We start from the raw sequence: 19,954 nt of genomic DNA on the forward strand, positions 1-19,954 counted from the left end.
AACGACAGAAACATTTATTGCAATAAACAATATCTTCAAACAATCCAAATCAACAATAATACTGTCATGCTTCATCCGCATTCTTAAATCCCCTCAACGGGATTTTATCACCTTTGTACATATCAACGAAAAGCAACATGGCGTGCTTCAGGTTGTAATGGCACTCTTCTAGAAACCTGAAACATCTCAATCACCTCTAGATCTTCTTCAGTAACAAAAAATAATCACATTTTGGCCCAGTCTTTGGTAAGATTTGTGATAATCGCGAAGGTGTCGACCATCTGACTCCGCTGAAATGGACTTCGCGCTTCTTGGAAAATACTCGGTTTTTTGAACGCACTGATCTGTTGCGACGTGAGAGCATTGAAAACGTGCATTTGTTCGTTGGCGATGCGATAGGTGTAGTCGCGACACTCCAGAACGAAGTATCGATTGAAGCCCAACATTCGTTCCGTGTTGGGGATCTCCCGGAAGACTCCGGTCACAACCAAAGTAATACATTTGTGCTGAAATTGACCCTCTTTATATTTTGTTGTTGCTAACCAACGTATTATTATTTACCGTGTGGTATAAAACGTCCACCGTGAAAGAATACGGGTCGTGCTCCGACCGCGGTAAAATATTAAACAGTCTCATAATTTCGGTACTACCTATATACAAATTTCTTGTACTATCGTGAGGCGGGAGCAGCAAATTCCGGGAATAAATTTTGTACGCGAACACCCTAAAATCACGATTTTAATCTTACGCCGTTACGATTTTTCGTGGGTACTGGGAGCTAGGGGAAGACAGCTGTTTGTGGAAGAAATCGGCAGTCAACGAAAATAAGGCATCTTTTTGGTAGAACGTCTCCAGTTTGATGAAATTTTTAGAATCGTACGTCGGGAAATATCGCTCTAGAAAGTGGTTTACGACTTCGTACGCCGACACGTCGCACAAGAAATTCCTCCTAAACGACGGAACCCCGTTCTGTCTAAGCAAAAAACCGTCCTGTAAAAATCTACATTAAAAATAACAACAATGAATGTCTCCCGTATTACAAGTTTTTCGATTTTGGGGCAATACTTAATCACTTGTTGGACGTAGTTGTACTCGTCGTACAAATCACACAGAGGGTTCCCTTCCAGCCACAGTTCAGTCAAATTAAAATGCTGCAAATACTCCAATTCGGCTAGATCTCTGAGCTGCAAAAACCGCATTAACACGCTTCCACTACAAACCCACACCCACCAAGTTTTGCCTCAAATCCAAAGACGTGATGCTCCCAGAGCGCATAATTTGGAACGCGTCCAAAGTCTCGATTTCGTTATTACTCAACTTGATACCCCCAGGTTTCAAATTTTTCGCCACGTTTAAAACAAAAGCTAGCAATTTGGGCTGCGACAAGAAAAAAAATTCGCTCAAGTCTGCGTCGTCGTGAAACTTATCTAGACACAGATTTTTGTTTTTGAAGCGTTTTTGCAGCACGCTCAACAGGTTTTCCGTCAAGTCGACTTTCACCATATTGGTGCTGGAATATTTGAGGACGATTGTCAGTTTGAACTGAAAACGATAATAAAGTCGCTGTTTGGTGATTCTGGGGGCTTACAGGCTGGGTTTCGTCGGACGGGTTGGGTATGGTGAGCTTGTCACTGCAGAATTTTTCGACAGGGTCTGCGCACATCCGAGCGAAGAAAAAAGCCCCTTCAGCGTCTTCAGTGTAACACAGCGGAATAAACTCTAGCGGTTTCAGGTAATCAAAGAGTATTTTTAGCACGTCGTTGCGCTTCAAGCCGTGAACGTTACTAATCTAAAATGCGTTTTAAGCACAAAGTGTGATAAAAGAAAATGCTTACTATGAACTTGTGCCAGTACGCTGGAATATCTAGAGCGAGCTTGTTCGTGGGGACCAGCCCCAAGTGCGCTTCGTCGATTGTGATGGAGTTGGGGGACTGAGCAGTAGTTCGTAGGGCCATAACTCAAACTTAGGTGTGACTGTGGACATTGAAATGCCTGCTATAGAGTCAAAGTGTGATAAAGATAAAGATCAAAACGTTACTAAGTCATGAAAAAAAAAATCAAAAGTGCGTGTTTTACCGGTAAATGTTTACATCGGTGGTGCTGTTTTGGGAATTTTATTAACCACTACTCACTAGTTACTAAAATAATTCTTATCACTCGCACTTGCATTATGAATAATCATAACTGATAACAGGAGACACGTGCGATGCGCATTTCGTTTGACATCTGTTTCAAATTTTGGCGCTGCCAACACGACTAGCGGGGCATTGCCAACCACCCAAATATGAAACGCGAAAAAATAAACTAAATTTAACTCCGACTAGCTTAACTAAAATTTCGTTTACTAATTACAAAAACAACGTTATTATTTGTCAATTATTAAAAAAAAATCGCGTTAATTTTATCACTGTGATAACGATTACACGTGATTACACGTAAACGTAGGCAACCAGTTATACACCTGTCAAGACCAAACTTGCGCCAAGTCCACCGCGCAACAGTTTGTTTATCTTTATCAGCACCGTAATAAGTTTTTCCTTCCCAATTTAACAAAAACCGTCTCAGCCAGTTTTAGAAGCCCTAATTGTGCTAATTTTATAATCACCCTGCAAACTTGTTTTTTGTGAAGTGTCATAACCTCAAAATGGCTTCAATTTTCACGACGAGCGACTCCCAAGCTGTAACCAACCTGGACATCCGGAAAATCCGCCAAAATCCGTTAGCCGTGATGATTAACGACTACACGCTCCAAAGCGGCGTGGTTTACAAGAACAAGGAAGTCCTAGAAAACCCCACTTACTGGCACAAGTTTATAGTAAGTCGTACGCACGTTCAAATTTGGCAGTCACAGTTTCGTTTCGTTTCTAGGTGAATAACGCCGAAGACTTTAGCAAGGAGTTGATCTTGAAAACCATCCTCGACCACGTCCAACCCCTGGATTTGATTCCAATCTACTTTGTCAAGGATGGGAATGTCGCGTCGTTTCTGGCGCGGAATTGTGGGGCCGCGATTGAAAAAATCGGCCGAGATAACCTGATTATCGATAATCCTTATGTCAAGAACCAGCCTGTAGCAGCACATTCGTCAGTTTTATCATTATATTTTAATTTTCAATTTTAGTTCAAGCTCAATATTATTTTGCGCTTTTCGACCACGAACGACGTGAAAATTGACGTTTCCAAGAACATTTCCAAGGTTTTGCGCAGGAGGACTAACACCGCTACGGCGACGGTGAATTTGGAGAATTTTTACCAAGATCCGGACTTGACTGAGTTCTGTGTGTTGTCTCAACCAAAGCTGATGTCCTATGTGTTGCACTTGTCAAGGCTGTCTAAACCAAAGTCGCTTATTTTGAGTAATAACGAAATCAGGAGTTTGGTTCCCATGGAGGCTTTGTGGGGGGTGAACGTGACTAGTTTGGACCTAAGAAACAATTTGGTTGGTTGTTTGTAATTAAAACTGTCAAATAATGATTTTCGTTTTTAGATTATGAGTTTGACTGAACTTGAGCCGTTGACTCAGCTAAAAATAACTGAGTTGTGGTTGGAAGGGAACCCTCTGTGCGACAATTACGACGAACATACTTATATTCAAAGAATTAAGGAATATTGTCCTAAAATTGAGAGACTTGTCAGTAAAAAATTAGTTAGATTTCTTTTGTAAATGTGTATTTTAGGATGGAATTTTACTAAAACAGAACGGGTTTCCATCATTTAGAAGAAACTTCTTGTGTGATAGTTCTGGTCACGATTTAGTTGACCAGTTTTTGGAGTACTATTTTACTTCTTATGATTCCAATAATCGAGCGATGTTGACGTCTTTATACCACCCCAACGCCCTCTTTTCGTTGACGGCGGAATATCAATCGATGCAGTTATCTTCCGCGACTGCGCAGTATGCTTTAATTTTGTATTTTTCCAAGATTACTTGACGTTTGTTTCAGACTTAAGCGCTACAAAACTCACTCCAGAAACTTATTATCTTTAGCAGACTTATCTCGGAGCGAATTAAATTTACAACAAGGAAATAAAGCCATTATAGACCTGTTAAACTTGTTACCCACTTCCGAGCACGACCCGTATTCATTCACGGTGGACCTCACCCATTTTTCAGTAAAACTTACTACTAGTAAGTAGTAAAATTTTACCATGTGGGTTTTAGGACGTCTGCGCCATAATCGTGGTCACTGGCGTCTTCAAGGAGCTGCCGGAGACCATCCTCGACGTGGAGCGCGTCATGGGCTTCAACCGCTGCTTCGTCCTTGAGTGCATCAACGGCGAGTACTGCATCATCAACGAGCAGCTGCACGTCTTCAACGCGTTGACCTCCCAACAAGTCAAAGCTTTCAAGCACGAGCGGCCAATCCGGCCGCAGATGTTACCCCCGGCTCAAACCTCCAAGCAGAAGAACCAGATGATCACCGCTATGAAGCTCATCACCAACTTGACGACGGAGTGGGCGAAAAAGTACGGCCCGATTTTTATCGTTACGCATGATTGTTATTTTGTTCATAGGTGTTTAGAGGAGTGCCACTACGACCTGAAAAACGCGATAGCCCTCTTCGTGGACCTCTACAAAGTGGATAAAATTCCAGCTGATGGGTTTCAGAGTTAATTTCATTTAGTGTTTATTTTAGTGTGTATTTTTTATTGAAATAAAGTTATAAGTTGGAGGTGGTGTTTCTGTAATGATGATACATGCGGTATCTGGGGTTTTATCAGGCTTTGGTCTGACGGGATGAAGGTCTGACGTGCGTCGTTCTCGAAATTGGCGTATTTCTTTGGGTCTTGGTTTATCAGATTGTGGAGGTGGGTTTTTCTGCGGAAAAATAAAAGAGGGTGGGGCAAGAATGCGGCGTCTTTTAGGTGATTACTAGTTGCGCGATCGTGGTAGGTATCGCGGTATTTTTAACGAAGTTGGAGGTGGGGGCGAGAGATGGCGCATCGATTCACACCGCACCCGATTTATAATGACAGTGTGTTTATTAATTGTGACGATTTGCCGCTCATTGTTGATCGTGGAACTTGTCGACTGGAGGAAGCTGATTGGTTGCGACGGAACGTCAATCCAGCGGTTTCGTTATAATCGACATTTCAACAAGGCGGCAATGAATACGTTACAGCTCGACGCGATGGATTTAATTAAGATAAGTTTGGATTTATTTTCGCATTACGGCGACGTCGTATTTTCTAAATTAAAATTAGCAAACGTATTTTCATATTTATATTTATTCGCCCGTGCTCTATATATAATCAAATATAGATTTACGAACATTATGGCGGTTCGGGAAGCTGCTCCTTAAGAGTTTAATAAGAAAGTTCTACTCCCTAAAGAAACGATATTATATTCAAGGTTTCAAACAATTGCTCGAAGTTTGGAGCACTTCTGGAACTTTCTTTCTGATTTCCAAAGTAAAAGCATTATATTTTTAGTGCTGATATTTTATTTATAAATTACATTTCTTAAAATAAACTTCGTAATTTATTGAATTTGTGGTGCCACGACTATTAACGTGATTAATAATTCAAACCATTCGCATTAGTTACGAGCTAGAAACTTGTCTGCTTTTTCCGAACTAAGAAATTTCGATCATGTTTACTTCTAAACCGTGTCTTAATTAGGAAGTTTTGTGTAAAATTATAAAACTTCCACCACTAATATGAACCTTAATGGATGCTTTTATTCCAAGTTGCTCGTAAACACGGTTCCAGCTTTAATTAATTCTAATGAAAGTTAATTTCCCACTGAGCAATAATATAGTGCAATATGCAAATTACACTACCTGCTATGCGGTACGGCGATATACGCGGATATTCTAAGTAAAATATGTCTTTGCAGAACTCTCGCGAGATCATAACTCACAGATATATTTTTATTTTTGGAACACACACTGTTTAAAATCTCGCTTCATATTTTACGCTAGTGGCTGTAAACAGTGAAGGTTACTACTTACACACAAGAGACTTCAGACTGTATTTTTAGCAACATAATAATAAAATCTCGACATTATTTATTCCGGAAACTTCGAAAAAGAAAATAATAATAATCTCGAATAATTGCAACAAATACGTATAAGAAGTGCTCGAGGAGTCTCATTTAATTTGCATTAAACTCAGCTCAAGTACCGATAAAGGATACGGCGACGATAATTTATTTTATTTTCTTTTAAATGAAAGTGTCGCGTCTAACGTTTTATATCGCACGAAATTGCGATGGAACTAATGACATAATGGCTTTCACGATGCCCCGCTGCCGTTTTATTTAGCGATATCGAAGAGTTCGATTTTGTCGGTTGGCAACACGCACCCAAATCGAAAGCCACTTAGTTACTTTAACTTGGTAGTAGTGGCAGCTGATTGCGCAATGTTAGTTGGAAAAATTGCGTCCTTTGGAGTGTGAAACCCTGCCCGAAAAATTCCCAGTCCAAACAGGAAACCGCATTTTACGAATGCAGGCCGAAGTAGCGAGACCGTCCCATAATTAACCCTCTCCTGTTGAATATAAAGCAGATATAACTATTTATTTTGTAATTGGCATGCACCGCTACGCTCCACTGCTCTAATTGTTTACTCAAGAATCATCAATGCTGCGGAGTTTCGTTCCCGGCTCGGTTTCGTGCGACAAATTTATTGATAAAGTTGAGAGATGGCGGCTAAAAAAGCCCCTTTTTATCTTGGGGATTTTTCAGACGCGCTCGTATGTAAATTCAATTAAAGGGTGAATTTTTCGAATACTCTTTGGAGATGATGCACTCGGACATGCTTCGGTGGAGAGGTCGCATTTTGATTCGAATTTCATTAAAATATTCTAGTTGGGTAAAAATATATCGCTGCGGGCTCGTTAATGTCGAACTCGGTGGGTTTAGGTGAATAAGAACTAATGAGAATGTTAATTGATTTTGCTCCGAGGCGGGAGTTTAAGGCTCTAGTTGTGCTACTTAGACGGTTCGTCTTATCGTCCTGACGAATTTCAATTCCTAGTTGAGTGTTGCGAATGCGAAGTGGAATTAGTCTGAAGTGCAATAGTGCAATCTGGGGCACTGATGACGTCACTTGCAAGCTCAGCATTCCACCGTTCCGTGTCCACGTCCTAAGAAGAAGTAAAATCGGCCTGGATGTGTCGGGCGTTAAGGGCGAAGGGCCCGACGCGTGCGGTCCGCTCATAATCAGGGTCGAGTTGGCCCAAACCGAGTTCCAACTCGCAGTTCCGCGCAGTCTGCTCCGGGCGTCTGTTGTGAGAGGAGTCGCCACAACTCCGGTTCGCAGTCGCGCGTGCTAGTGCTCGCCGCTCTGTGCTATCACCGGAAGAACCCATGCTCCGGGACACCTAAGGTAGGCCTGCGGCGATCCGGAAGCGGCAAAATTTCCCAAATTTGTTTCAAACGGAAACGGGCTGGTAAAAACCGGAATTTGACGCGGAGTCAAAAATATGGGAAGGGCACGGTTTAGAACTTGATTATTGGAATTTTGACTTATTATTATCTTTGTTTCTAAAGAAGTTTTCATAATGTAGTTGTTCGCTTATTTTGTGTCCACAATAGTGGTTCGTCTCGCTCGCTCCACGCAACGTTTGCTACCCGAAATTAAAAATTCTCTCATTACCCCACTCGGAATTACCGATACGGGGCGTCGATGGCGTTTTGACGATTCGGCGGGCGCGGAATTCGCGCACATTTTTTCATTAGTTGTGAGCGGACGTTTTAATTAGTTGCCGCAAAAATCCGGGCGGCCGAAAAAATCCGGCGTGACCGCAATTCCGGTTTACGAGGGCACATGTTCCGCAAGATTGCGCGATTTTTTTTTAATAATACAAAATATATTTTGGCCGAGTCGGGCCATCGATTTTGTGTAACTCTTGTGATTACGGCGGTTTGCATGCGGAATGGGATGTGTTTTAATAAAAAACAATTTATTGGGGGCGGCTGGAGAGCCACAGGTGCGCGCGGGGAGGGCGGGATGCGGATTAAAAGGTTCGTGGATTCTTGCGAGGTTGTGGCTTCCCCGGAAAAGTGGGTTAAATTTTATCGAAGTTTATTTATGATTGGCGTCGTTTGCGTTTCTTTTTCGGAATTGTGTCAAACAGATTTGCGCAATTAACTGCATGAACACGTACTCGGAGCATCCCGATCCCCTGCCGCACTTGGAATTTCTGCATCCTTCCAGGAACCATCACGGTAATTGGGCGCCCGTTTCCATCCCGAGCTTTATAAATAGCACCTTATTACTTTATTTGTTGTGAGTTTTGCTCCTCGCATTCGATCTTCTCCATTGAAATACATCGAGCGTCGGTCCACAAAAGGACGCTCGCTTTCCTGACGGAACCGGTGAATTCAGATTTACGATAAAACCAGATTTGTTCTTTTCTAATTCCCGAAACGCGGCATTTGATCGTCATGTGACAATAGCAAAAAGAATTTTTCTAGCGAGGTCCTTTGACGTTTTTGACGGCGAGCCGCTTTTTGATCACAATCAATTTTTCTGGTCGAGATATCTGGAAAAGGAGCGGCTTGTTTTTGTTTGAGGTCGACGGCGTCTCCAAACAGGAACGGCTTATAATTAAAGCGCTAAGCCCTTCGGCGGCCCTTCGAAAAATGTAAAGGAGAGCGCGATCTCGAGAAATGGAAACGTGCATTTCCGAACGAGTTTGACGGGGGCTGGAATAATGACAATGGGATCTGTGCCAAGCTGCCTTTGAAAAAGAGGAGCAGATTAAGATTGGGTTAGCAAATCATTGGGAGAGGTTGCAAATTCAGTGTACTGCTCTGAGCCGGCTCTGTGCTGCTCAAGCAGCCCTAACAGGATTTATTCGGCGAAATCACGATTTCGTAATGTTGAATAAGATTTCGGATAAACGAGGAGTCTATTCGGGATGCTCGGTCGGGGATAATATTGCGTGCGGCGATACGTAGCAGGGATTACAGGTAACGACGCACTATTGGTTGCATAAACGCAGCTAAAAGTTGCAATTAATAGTAATCGGATCACGTATCCACAATAGGTTGCATCATTATTAAACAGTAGGGTGCACATCTGTCGCCAAAACGTGACATAACAGATCATTTATTCGTGCATCCCTTCCAGAATTGTAATGACGTCATCGCGAAAAATTACCAAATAAATGTGCTTTAAGCGATTATTCGAAAGCTCGTAACGAATAAGTGTGTTAGTCGTAATGTGGCAACGAGATCGATCTAAAAGTTGTGTAATTGTCTATGACTTGATGTGTTGAGTAAAAGTTTCCAAGTTATGTAAGCTACAACTCCACCGACAGAGTTTAAATTTAGACCGCCGAGTGAACGTTATGATGCTCTAGCCAGCACTAACAATGTTTCAAAATTGATGTTTCTATTTCAAAGCACTTCTATAAAATGGAGTTCGTCTTTTGAGGCCCAACTTCTAAACAAGCCGGCACCCGAGAAATATAAGTCGACGTTGGAATAGAGCGAGGGCTTAACAATTCGGCCGGTCGCACTTGCGGCCTTTTCGCCTCCCATTATTCCCATTTAAAAAAGTTCGCCGTGCGTAATTTCGCCCACTTTGAAAATTCACAAAGAAGATCGTGTTTACAGGATAAACTCGCGGGTTCGAGTTGTTTTGTTTTCTACCGGCTCCGTCATAGAATCGAATTTTGAATTCGTCTTTGTGTCACGCACTGCCGAGCTCAGACCCTGCTCTTGACGATTTTGTTCCGCAAATAAAAACGGGTTTTATATCCTTAAGGATTCTACTGTAGTCATGAGAAAATAAAATCTCTAGCATGATACTCTAAGCCAGTTAGTTGCCTAGACTCGCGTTTTCCTTCCTTAACGTTTTTTTTTTAATAACGTCGACGCATTTCCGCTAAAATGACATGTGTTCGCTCTCATGAAGACCGCAATCTATCGCCATTCAGACCCAATTTACCTCATAATTTTGCCATTGATATAGGTTCGAAAAATAAAAAGGCCGCTCATTCATATCAAACGTATCCGCATAATCCACACGGAATAGGGATATCGATTTGCCGTCATCCGACACAGAACGCAGATAGTTTCACTAAATGCCACAATAAACGACGTTAAAACATGTAAATAAATAGGAAATATGTGCGCCGCTATCGCGGGGGCGCTGCCGACCGGGGGGAGGTTTTTCGCCTACGTACCCTTAAAGCTACGATTTATTTGAGACAAACGTAGTTTAGAGCTTGCTTAGGCAGGTCAGCTCAAGCCAGGTCAAATCAGGTCAGGTCATGAAGGTTAAGTTAGATCACTTAGGTCAGGTCAGGTCAGGTCCTGAAGGTTAGGTTAGCTTAGGTCAAGTCAAGCTAAGTCAGGCCAGGCCAGCTCAAGTTGGAGTACGTTAAGTCAGGTCAAATTACATCAGGTTTGACAAAGCAATATCGGAAGGTGTTAAAATTCTTGCATCCTCGGGTTTAATTGCAAATCTCGACTTCGCCTCGGTCTTATTTAGAATAAATTATTAATGAATAAATATTTCCAATAAATCATTTACATATTTTTGACGTTTGTGGGTTTTTTTCGATAACGTTTTTACACCAAATTTTACAATACATATTTTTTAAATACATTTTGTGTGGCTGTTTTTTCAAAAACGCAAAAGTGATTAGAGTCCTCATGAAATGATTAAACTTGATCGCAATAGGTGTTAATATTTTTGCACTTTCGGTCTTATTGCTACTCTCGGCTTCGCCTCGGTCTTACTTGTTAACTCTCGGCTCCGCCTCGGGTTTATTTTCAAACAACAGCAACATATCGATTTTGATTCGTCTACATATGTATAAATATACATAAATCTAAATGCTAAATTTCGTTATTTTATAGTAATAGATTTTAGTGCTTTATTGATTGTAATCATGTTATTATTTTGTCAAGCCATGAATATTTGATATCTTTAATTTTAAGTTATTAGGGAATCCTGTGTCAGGATTTGAATTATTTAGTTATGTATAAAAATAATTATTATTAATGTTAAATGCTATATTTCAATTAGCGATTTTGGAAAAACTATTAGAATTTTTTTAAACTTGGATTGAACCACTTGACGAACTAAAATAAAATTTTCATCTCAGAGCAAATAAAATTAGCCAATGAAATTCAAAATTGGAGCTGGGTGGAGTTAGTTTTACCTTTTTGTCTGCATTCGACTGGTTATTAATAGAAAATACACTTTTTCTCCAATAAAATGAATGATTACAAAGAAAACTGGGTGACACTTGACAAAATAGAATTCAATCTTCATCTAGTAAAAAAAAACAATGAAATTCAAAAGCGGAGGTGGGTGGGGTTAGTTTTACCTTCTTGTCTATATTCCAATGTGTATTATCAATGTAAATGCCACTTTTTCTCCAATGAAATGAGTGATTACAACGGATACCGGCTGGGTGGGCGGGGCCACTTTTAATTGTTATAAGCATAGATTCGGTCACTCGACAAACTTTTAAGTTTTTTTAATTAGATTCCACCACTTGCCAAAATAGAATTCAACTTTCATCTCCCAATAAATAAAATCAGGTAATGAAATGCAGACGTAGGTGGGTGGGATTAATTTGACCATTTAGTCTATTTTACTATTGTTTGTCAATATAAAATCCACTTTTCGTCTCATAGCCAATAAAATTTTATTTCTGTTGGAAAAGGAGCTGGGTGGGTGGGCGGGGCTAATTATGTTCTTCTCTGGAGTGGGATTGGAAACTAGTAATAGAATCTAGGATGTGGAAAAAAGAAAAAATTGGTCTAAAGAGTTTAGACAGTACTTCTCTCGCTGTCGGAAACGTGACGACTGCATGCCTATTATGTTTTTTTTTTCGCAGTGGATTTCAAAGAATTCGGTTTTGTAGTTCCTGAGTAAATCAATAAAATAAATTTACGCATTCATTAATTTTTTTGAGTCACCCTGTATATGCAAATCCAAAAAATATGAATGGAGTGATAAATTACAAGTACAGACTTATCATATTTTTACAGTTTAGATAGGAGTTATTCGGCAAACTTTCGAGCTGACGTCATCAATTTTTTGGAGGGGATAAGCAGATATATTTTGACTAAACATTTATTATGCTCTTTATAACCTTAAAACATCTGCAAGATTTCAAAGCATTCGGTTTTGTAGTTCCTGAGTAAATCAGTAAAATAAATTTACGCTTTCATTATTTTTTTTTAATCACCCTGTATATGCAAATCCAAAAAATATGAATGGAGTGATAGATCACAAGTACAGGCTGATCATATTTTGTACATTTTAGATATGATTTATTCGGCAAACTTTCGAGCTGACGTCATCAAGTTTTTGGAGGGGATAAGCAAATATATTTTGACTAAACATTTATTATGCTCTTTATGACCTTAAAACATCTGCAAGATTTCAGAGCATTCGGATTAAATCAATAAAATATATTTACGCATTCATTAATTTTTTTGAGTCACCCTGTATATGCAAATCCAAAAAATATGAATGGAGTGATAATTACAAGTACAGACTCATCATATTTTTACAGTTTAGATATGATTTATTCCACAAACTTTTGAGCTGACGTCATCAAGTTTTTGGAGGGGATAAGCAAATATTTTTTTACTAAAGATTTATGATGCTCTCTATAGCCTTAAAACATCTGGAACATTTCAAAGCATTCTGGTTAGCAGATTAAAAATTAAATTTCAAAATGTTGTTTTATAATTTTGATTTTTTTTCCAAAAATCTGGACGTTTCGAGTGAAAAGTCGATTCGGAGTTGTAAACTACATGTGTAGGACTATGTTATTTTATACAATTGAAAACCCATTTACTATGTACAATTTTGAAGTGACGTCATCGCATTAGTGGTGGGGATGATTAGACAAATTTTGGTTAGCGTTTTACCATCTACATGATATTCTTAATATAAGTACAAAATTTCACAACAATCGGTCGAGTACTTTCGGAGATTATCTGTCTAATAAAAATCCGGGACGGCAGACGGACAGACGGACAGACGGACAGACGGACAGACAGACGGAAATGGGAGACCTATTTCTTCGTCTTCTAGGGGTCATGAAAGATCGAGAAAACGTAAAAGTAGAGAGTCGGCCGACGGACTCGATTACAATACTTCCTTTGCTTACGCTCGGGAAGTAAAAAAGGAGCTATTTGTAACTTTTTTTTGATATACTATTTGTTATAAAATTTATTTCTTCTCTTTGTCTACTACATTCCACTCTGTACCACTGTAAATGTCACTTTTTGTCCAATAAAAAAGCGGGTGGGTGGGTGGGGCTAATGATGTTCTTCTGTCGAGTGGGATTGCAAAATAATAATAGAATCTAGGATGTGAAAAAAGTAAAAAAAAAAACCTGTAAAAATAGCCAGATTTTAATTGTCGATTTTGGAAAAACGGTAGGAATTTCCGAAGAAACAAAGCTGAAAATGACTTCTAGATTTCGAAATCTGCAAGAAAACCTATTCAACTAATTTTCGAGAATGGTTGAAAAATGGTCGAAAAAGTCAAAAGTGCCAAAGTCAATCTTATAAATACTAGCCCCGCCTACGTCCCACCCCCTCGTTTCTTAGAGGGTATGTCTTTTACCAAAATCAGTCTTATCTTAGCAAGTACTAGCCCCACCGCAGCCCTCTTCTAATTCTAACAACTAATTTTATTTCTGTTGAGTTCATTAAATTCAGATCGGATAAAAATCAATCACTGGAAACTAATAATAGAATCTAGGATGTAAAAAAGTAAAAAAAAAAAACTGTAAAAATTGCTATATTTCAAATTTCAAATAGCGATTTTGGAAAAACGATAGGAATTTTTGACGAAACAAAGCCGAAAATGATTTCTGGATATCGAAATCTACAAGAAAATGTCTTCAACCAATTTTCGAAAATAGTTGAAAAACTATCGAAAATTTTAAAAGTGCTAAAATCATTCTTATCTTATCAAATATTAGCCCCGCCCACCCACCCTCTATTTTCTTGGGGGTATGTCATTTGCGGAAATCAGTCTTATCTTAGGGACTACTAGCCCCGCCCACCTTCCCCTCTCTTCATTCTAATAACTAATTTTATTTCTGTTGAGTATAAGATCATTGATTTCAAGCAGATTGGATAAAATTAATAACTGAAAAGGAGGCAGGGTGGGTGGGCGGGGCTAATGATGTTCTTCTGTCGAGTGGGACTGCAAACTAATAATAGAATCTAGGATGTGAAAAAAGTAAAAAAAAAAAATGTCAAAATTGCTAAATTTCAATTGGCGATTTTGGAAAAACGGTAGGAATTTCTGAGAAACAAAGCCGAAAATGACTTCTAGATATCGAAATCTACAAGAAAAGTTATTCAACTAATTTTCAAGAATGGTTGAAAAATGGTCGAAAATGTCAAAAGTGCCAAAGTCAGTCTTATCTTAGCAAATACTAGCCCCGCCCACCCACCCTCTATTTTCTTGGGGAGTATGTCATCTGCCAAAATCAGTCTTATCTTAGAAAGTGCTAGCCCCGCCCACCTCCTCTTCTCATTTTAACAACTAATTTTATTTCCTTTGAGTATAAGGTCATTCATTTTATTCAGATAGGATACAATTAATCACTGGAAAGGAGGCAGTGTGGGTGGGTGGGGCTAATTATGTTCTTGTGTCGAGTGGGAGTGGAAACTAATAATAGAATCCAGGATGTGAAAAAGTAAAAAAAAAAAATGTAAAAATGGCTAGATTTCAATTGGCGATTTTGGAAAAACGGTAGAAATTTCCGGAGAAACAAAGCCGAAAATGACTTCTGGATATCCAAATCTAGAAGAAAAGGTCTCCAACTGATTTTCGAGACTGGTTGAAAACTAATCGAAAATGTCAAAAGTGACAAAGTCAGTCTTATTTTATCAAAAAATAGCCCCGCCCACCCACCCTCTATTTTTTTGGGGAGTATGTCATCTGCCAAAATCAGTCTTATCTCAGCAAGTAGTAGCCCCGCCCACTCGTCCCCTTTCTTCTAATTCTAATAACTAATTTTATTTCTGTTGAGAATAAGATCATTAATTTCATTGAGATCAAATTCAATCTATCACTGAAAAGGCGGCAGGGTGGGTGGGCGGGGCTAATTATGTTCTTCTGTCGAGTAAGAGTGGAAACTAGTAATAGAATCCAGGATGTGAAAAAAGTAAAAAAAGACCTGTAAAAATTGCTAGATTTCAATTGGGGATTTTGGAAAAACGGTAGAAATTTCCGAAGAAACAAAGCCGAAAATGACTTCTGGATATCTAAATCTACAAGAAAAGGTCGTCAACTAATTTTCGAGAATGGTTGAAAAATAATCGAAAATGTCAAAAGTGCCAAAATCAGTCTTATCTTATCAAATACTAGCCCCGCCCACCCACCCTCTATTTTCTTGGGGAGTATGTCATCTGCCAAAATCAGTCTTATCTTAGCAAATACTAGCCCCGCCCACCCACCCTCTATTTTCTTGGGGGGTATGTCATTTGCCAAAATCAGTCTTATGTTAGCAAGTACTAGCCCCGCCCACCCCCCTCTCTTCTAATTCTAATAACTAATTTTATTTCTGTTGAGAATAAGGTCATTAATTTCATTGAGATCAAATTCAATCTATCACTGAAAAGGCGGCAGGGTGGGTGGGCGGGACTAATTATGTTTTTCTCTCGAGTGGAAGTGGAAACTAGAATCTAGGACGTGAAAAAACTAACAAAAAAGCGCTAATCGTAACTTTCTTTGTTATACTCTTTGCTATAAAATGTATTTCTTATTTTACCTCTTCGTCTACATTCCATTCTGTACCACTGTAAATGCCACTTTTTGTCCAATAAAAAACCGGGTGGGTGGGCGGGGCTAATTATGTTCTTCTGTCGAGTGGGAGTGGAAAGTGCCAAAATCAGTCTTGTCTTAGCAAATATTAGCCCCACCCACCAACTCACCCTCGCGTTTCTTAGAGGGTATGTTATTTACCAAACTCAGTCTTATCTTATCAAATACCTGCCCCGCCCACCCACCCTCTATTTTCTTGGGGGGTATGTCATCTGCCAAAATCAGTCTTATCTTAGAAAGTACTAGCCCCGCCTACCTCCTCTTCTCATTTTAGCAACTAATTTTATTTCTGTTGAGTATAAGATTATTCATTGTATTCAGATAGGATAAAATCAATCACTGAAAAGGAGGCAGGGTGGGTGGGCGGGGCTAATTATATTCTTTTGTCAAGTAGGAGTGGAAACTAATAATAGAATCCAGGATGTGAAAAAAAGAAAAAAAATAGCTAACCGCAAATTTTTTTGTAAAATACTATTTGTTCTAAAATTTATTTCTTCTTTTACCTCTTCGTCTACATTCCACTCTGTACCACTGTAAATGCTACTTTTTGTCCAATAAAAAACCGGGTGGGTGGGCGGGGCTAATTATGTTCTTCTGTCGAGTGACAGTGGAAAGTGCGTAAATCAGTCTTATCTTATCAAATACTAGCCCCGCCCACCCGCCCTCTCGTTTCTTAGAGGGTATGTCATTTACCAAACTCAGTCTTATCTTATCAAATACCTGCCCCGCCCACCCACCCTCTATTTTCTTGGTAGGTATGTCATCTGCCAAAATCAGTCTTATCTTAGAAAGTACTAGCTCCGCCTACCTCCTCTTCTCATTTTAACAACTAATTTTATTTCTGTTGAGCATAAGATCACTCATTTCATTCAGATAGGATAAAATCAATCACTGAAAAGGAGGCAGGGTGGGTGGGCGGGGCTAATTATATTCCTCTGTCGAGGAGGAGTGGAAACTAATATTAGAATCTAGGATGTGAAAAAAGAAAAAAAATAGTTAATCGTAAATTTTTTTGTGAAATACTACTTGTTCTAAAATTTATTTCTTGTTTTACCTCTTCGTCTACATTCCACTCTGTACCACTGTAAATGCGACTTTTTGTCCGATAAAAAACCGGGTGGGTGGGCGGGGCTAATTATGTTCTTCTGTCGAGTGACAGTGGAAAGTGCCTAAATCAGTCTTATCTTATCAAATACTAGCCCCGCCCACCCGCCCTCTCGTTTCTTAGAGGGTATGTCATTTACCAAACTAAGTCTTATCTTATCAAATACCTGCCCCGCCCACCCACCCTCTATTTTCTTGGGGGGTATGTCATCTGCCAAAATCAGTCTTATCTTAGAAACTACTAGCTCCGCCTACCTCCTCTTCTCATTTTAACAACTAATTTTATTTCTGTTGAGTATAAGATCACTCATTTTATTCAGATAGGATAAAATCAATCACTGAAAAGGAGGCAGGGTGGGTGGGCGGGGCTAATTATATTCTTTTGTCGAGTAGGAGTGGAAACTAATAATAGAATATAGGATGTGAAAAAAAAGAAAAAAAAAAGCTAATCGTAACTTTTTTTTGTGAAATACTATTTGTTCTAAAATTTATTTCTTGTTTTACCTCTTCGTCTACATTCCACTCTGTACCACTGTAAATGCCACTTTTTGTCCAATAAAAAACCGGGTGGGTGGGCGGGACTAATTATGTTCTTCTGTCGAGTGACAGTGGAAAGTGCCTAAATCAATCTTATCTTATCAAATACTAGCCCCGCCCACCCACCCTCTCGTTTCTTACAGGGTATGTCATTTACCAAAATTAGTCTTATTTTAGCAAGTACTAGCCCCCCACCCTCCCTCTCTTTTCTTGGGGGTATGTCATTTCTTGAAATCAGTCTCATCTTAGCAAGTACTAGCCCTCCCTTAATTTTATTTCTGTTGAGTTCATTAAATTCAGATCGGATAAAATCAATTACTGAAAAGGAGGCAAGGTGGGTGGGCGGGGCTAATTATATTCTTCTGTCGAGGAGGAGTGGAAACTAATAATAGAATCTAGGATGTGAAAAAAAGAAAAAAATAGCTAATCGTAACTTTTTTTTTGTTATACTATTTGTTATAAAATTTATTTCTTATTTTCTTTGTCTACATTCCACTTTGTACCACTGTAAATGCCACTTTTTGTCCAATAAAAGACCGGGTGGGTGGGCGGGGCTAATTATGTTCTTGTGTCGAGTGGGAGTGGAAAGTGCCTAAATCAGTCTTATCTTATCAAATACTAAAATAAAATAAAATTTTGAACTAAATATTTTTTTAATATATTCTCTGCGTATTTTTTGTCAAAAATATATATGTTTATTTTTAAAACCTAGACGCATTTGTGATAGTTGAAATGTTATACACTTCAAAAAACTAGTATATTAAATACAAGCGAAAGGAGAAGATTTTAAAGATCAAAGTTTACAAACAAAGACACTTAAAGAAATGAAAATAGTACAATTTTTGTTGTGGGGCGAGCGAGACGTGGCGTTTGTGAGCTGCCAAGGAGTTTTGAAGTCGAGATCGATACAACCTCGCGCTCAAATCTTACATCAAATGTCTGTTAATTTTAATTGTAACGAACAAAGGGCGCGAGAATCTGTCCTGAAGTGCTTTAAATGATGCATTCGACGCACATGGTGTATACGCATTTTGTTTGTGGATACGGAGACAGTTAATGCACGAATTAAGAGAATCTAGATAGCGGTGATAGCGTATCTGCTGGTTAAACCACGTCGGGGAATAGTTTCAGTCTGCATAACGAGCGAGACGTTTTGTATGCAAAGAAGGTGGGCTCGCGGAGCGAGACGCCCTTATGCAAATCTATATTATTGAATTTTTTGATATGGAAATCCGGATTTTTACTTTTCGACAATTCGAAATTAAAATAAATCGTAGGAAATAATAAAAAAGTCACTTTGCGATGGATAAATTCTGATTTGAAAATATAATAGGAAAAGTCTTTTCACGCCACTAAAATAAAACAACGAATTAATTAAAATTATTCAAGTTCAAAGCGACCGGTTACAAGTTCTTTTTGAGTGATTAAAAGATTACGGATTACGACGAAAAATAAAATCCTAGCGTTGCAGTATTTTCCAGAGTGAACGAGTTAAATCGAAATCCACAAATTACTAAAAACATACAGCCAACGAATATGTGCCAAAACGCGAAACAAGAAACAAAAATTGCATTTTCCGGCTGCAGCCTTATTAAAAATGAATCCCGGCTCGTAAAGCGTTGTCCATTTGAGTCGATGCACCACGAAAGGGAAACTTTTCTAATTAGATTGGCGCATAGTTTCCCCAGCGGAATTTCGAATGCACTAAAAGTGGAGTTTGGGGTCGATTTGGATTCTTCTTAAGTTGAGTTTATATGGGCGCTTTTTAGATCCCTTCCTGTCGGTTGTTTCCTTTTATTTTGACATTCCGAACGTCACGGCGAGTAATAGGAAGAGATCCGAAAAAGGAAATGTAATCATCTGTACTCACATGATTTTTACACAATCAGCTTTTCGCACTATGCAATAAGAGAAGGCTGCCACCGTGAATATCGATGAGCTTTCGGCGGTTTCGCAGTTTCCGTGATTTCGTGTACTCCAACAGACGTACCATAGGTGGACGTGCGCCCGGAAATTTATCGCCTATTACGCGCGACTAATAACCATCAGTATCGTTGCCATCTTGGGGATTTACGAGCGACGATATTTATGCAGACGTTCCGTTCATAATTGAAATGTTTGAATTATTGCAGTTGATTGAGTCAGATGTGTCCCGAAGATATGCGCCTTTTATGGGGGACGCTCCATCAGATAGGCAACATTTTTCATAAATATTCCGGAAGCGAATGTATTCAAGATGGTTCGGCTGCGATAAGCAAAATACGATTTTATGACGAGTTTTGTGGCATCGATCGACCGTTTAATTACGACGCACTATATACGAATACGTTCGGTTTCTGGTTCACCTTGCTTGCGGTTCTCTTTTGCTATTTTTGATCCGACGCCCTGCTAATATCTTCCGTAAACGCGAATGCGACTTGACGTTCTGAACATCTGGCGATCTTCTTATGAGCTTTCACTCCGGTACTCGAGTAATTGCAGAGGCTGCAGTTTCACTAATATTAAATAATATAAAGGCAAATGCGTCATTAAAGTTGGAA

The 19,954-nt window shown here is 39.2% G+C and overlaps 3 protein-coding genes across 4 annotated transcripts in view; 2 read left to right on the forward strand and 1 right to left on the reverse strand.

Moving 5' to 3' along the window:
* Nucleotides 1-2,217, reverse strand: LOC135123883 (nuclear RNA export factor 2-like). Of its 2 annotated transcripts, none has more exons than XM_064048749.1 (9): nucleotides 2,077-2,217; nucleotides 1,836-1,974; nucleotides 1,589-1,789; nucleotides 1,231-1,542; nucleotides 1,041-1,184; nucleotides 773-990; nucleotides 562-724; nucleotides 229-506; nucleotides 1-176 (listed from the first exon to the last, which is right to left on the reverse strand). In XM_064048749.1, exons 2-9 carry the CDS (start codon nucleotides 1,953-1,955, stop codon nucleotides 65-67), a joined length of 1,548 nt encoding a protein of 515 aa, XP_063904819.1. In that variant the 5' UTR covers nucleotides 1,956-1,974; nucleotides 2,077-2,217; the 3' UTR covers nucleotides 1-64. The 2 variants fall into 2 exon arrangements, with proteins under 2 accessions (XP_063904819.1, XP_063904825.1); XM_064048755.1 differs by having other exon boundaries at nucleotides 1,836-1,995.
* Nucleotides 2,218-2,446: 229 nt separating this feature from the next.
* LOC135123870 (nuclear RNA export factor 1-like) lies at nucleotides 2,447-4,672 on the forward strand. Its single transcript, XM_064048748.1, has 8 exons — nucleotides 2,447-2,815; nucleotides 2,869-3,069; nucleotides 3,121-3,438; nucleotides 3,487-3,630; nucleotides 3,677-3,894; nucleotides 3,944-4,112; nucleotides 4,162-4,466; nucleotides 4,515-4,672. The coding sequence occupies exons 1-8, from the start codon at nucleotides 2,645-2,647 to the stop codon at nucleotides 4,612-4,614; spliced, it is 1,626 nt and encodes a 541-aa protein (XP_063904818.1). The 5' UTR covers nucleotides 2,447-2,644; the 3' UTR covers nucleotides 4,615-4,672.
* A 2,403-nt stretch (nucleotides 4,673-7,075) lies between these two features.
* The window catches only part of LOC135123902 (connectin-like), a 435,940-nt gene continuing 423,061 nt past the window's right edge, over nucleotides 7,076-19,954 (forward strand). Inside the window, exon 1 of the mRNA XM_064048766.1 lies at nucleotides 7,076-7,331. The gene's annotated coding sequence lies outside the window, so the exon portion shown is untranslated. The remainder of the gene's footprint in view (nucleotides 7,332-19,954) is intronic.

Source organism: Zophobas morio, unplaced genomic scaffold, assembly GCF_036711695.1.
Source record: "Zophobas morio isolate AGI-343-1 ecotype UQ-CSIRO unplaced genomic scaffold, CSIRO_AGI_Zmor_V1 ptg000002l, whole genome shotgun sequence".
Classification (NCBI taxonomy): domain Eukaryota; kingdom Metazoa; phylum Arthropoda; class Insecta; order Coleoptera; family Tenebrionidae; genus Zophobas; species Zophobas morio.

Excerpts from the sequence above, each read along its gene's own strand:
- LOC135123883 (XM_064048749.1), bottom strand. The coding sequence starts at position 1,955 with ATGGCCCTACGAACTACTGCTCAGTCCCCCAACTCCATCACAATCGAC. Across the intron at positions 507-561 it reads TGGACGTTTTATACCACACG|CACAAATGTATTACTTTGGT; the intron begins GTAAATAATAAT and ends GGTCAATTTCAG. Across the intron at positions 177-228 it reads ACCAAAGACTGGGCCAAAAT|GTTTCTAGAAGAGTGCCATT; the intron begins GTGATTATTTTT and ends GAGATGTTTCAG.
- LOC135123870 (XM_064048748.1), top strand. The coding sequence starts at position 2,645 with ATGGCTTCAATTTTCACGACGAGCGACTCCCAAGCTGTAACCAACCTG. Across the intron at positions 2,816-2,868 it reads CTTACTGGCACAAGTTTATA|GTGAATAACGCCGAAGACTT; the intron begins GTAAGTCGTACG and ends TTTCGTTTCTAG. Across the intron at positions 4,113-4,161 it reads TGGACCTCACCCATTTTTCA|GACGTCTGCGCCATAATCGT; the intron begins GTAAAACTTACT and ends TGTGGGTTTTAG.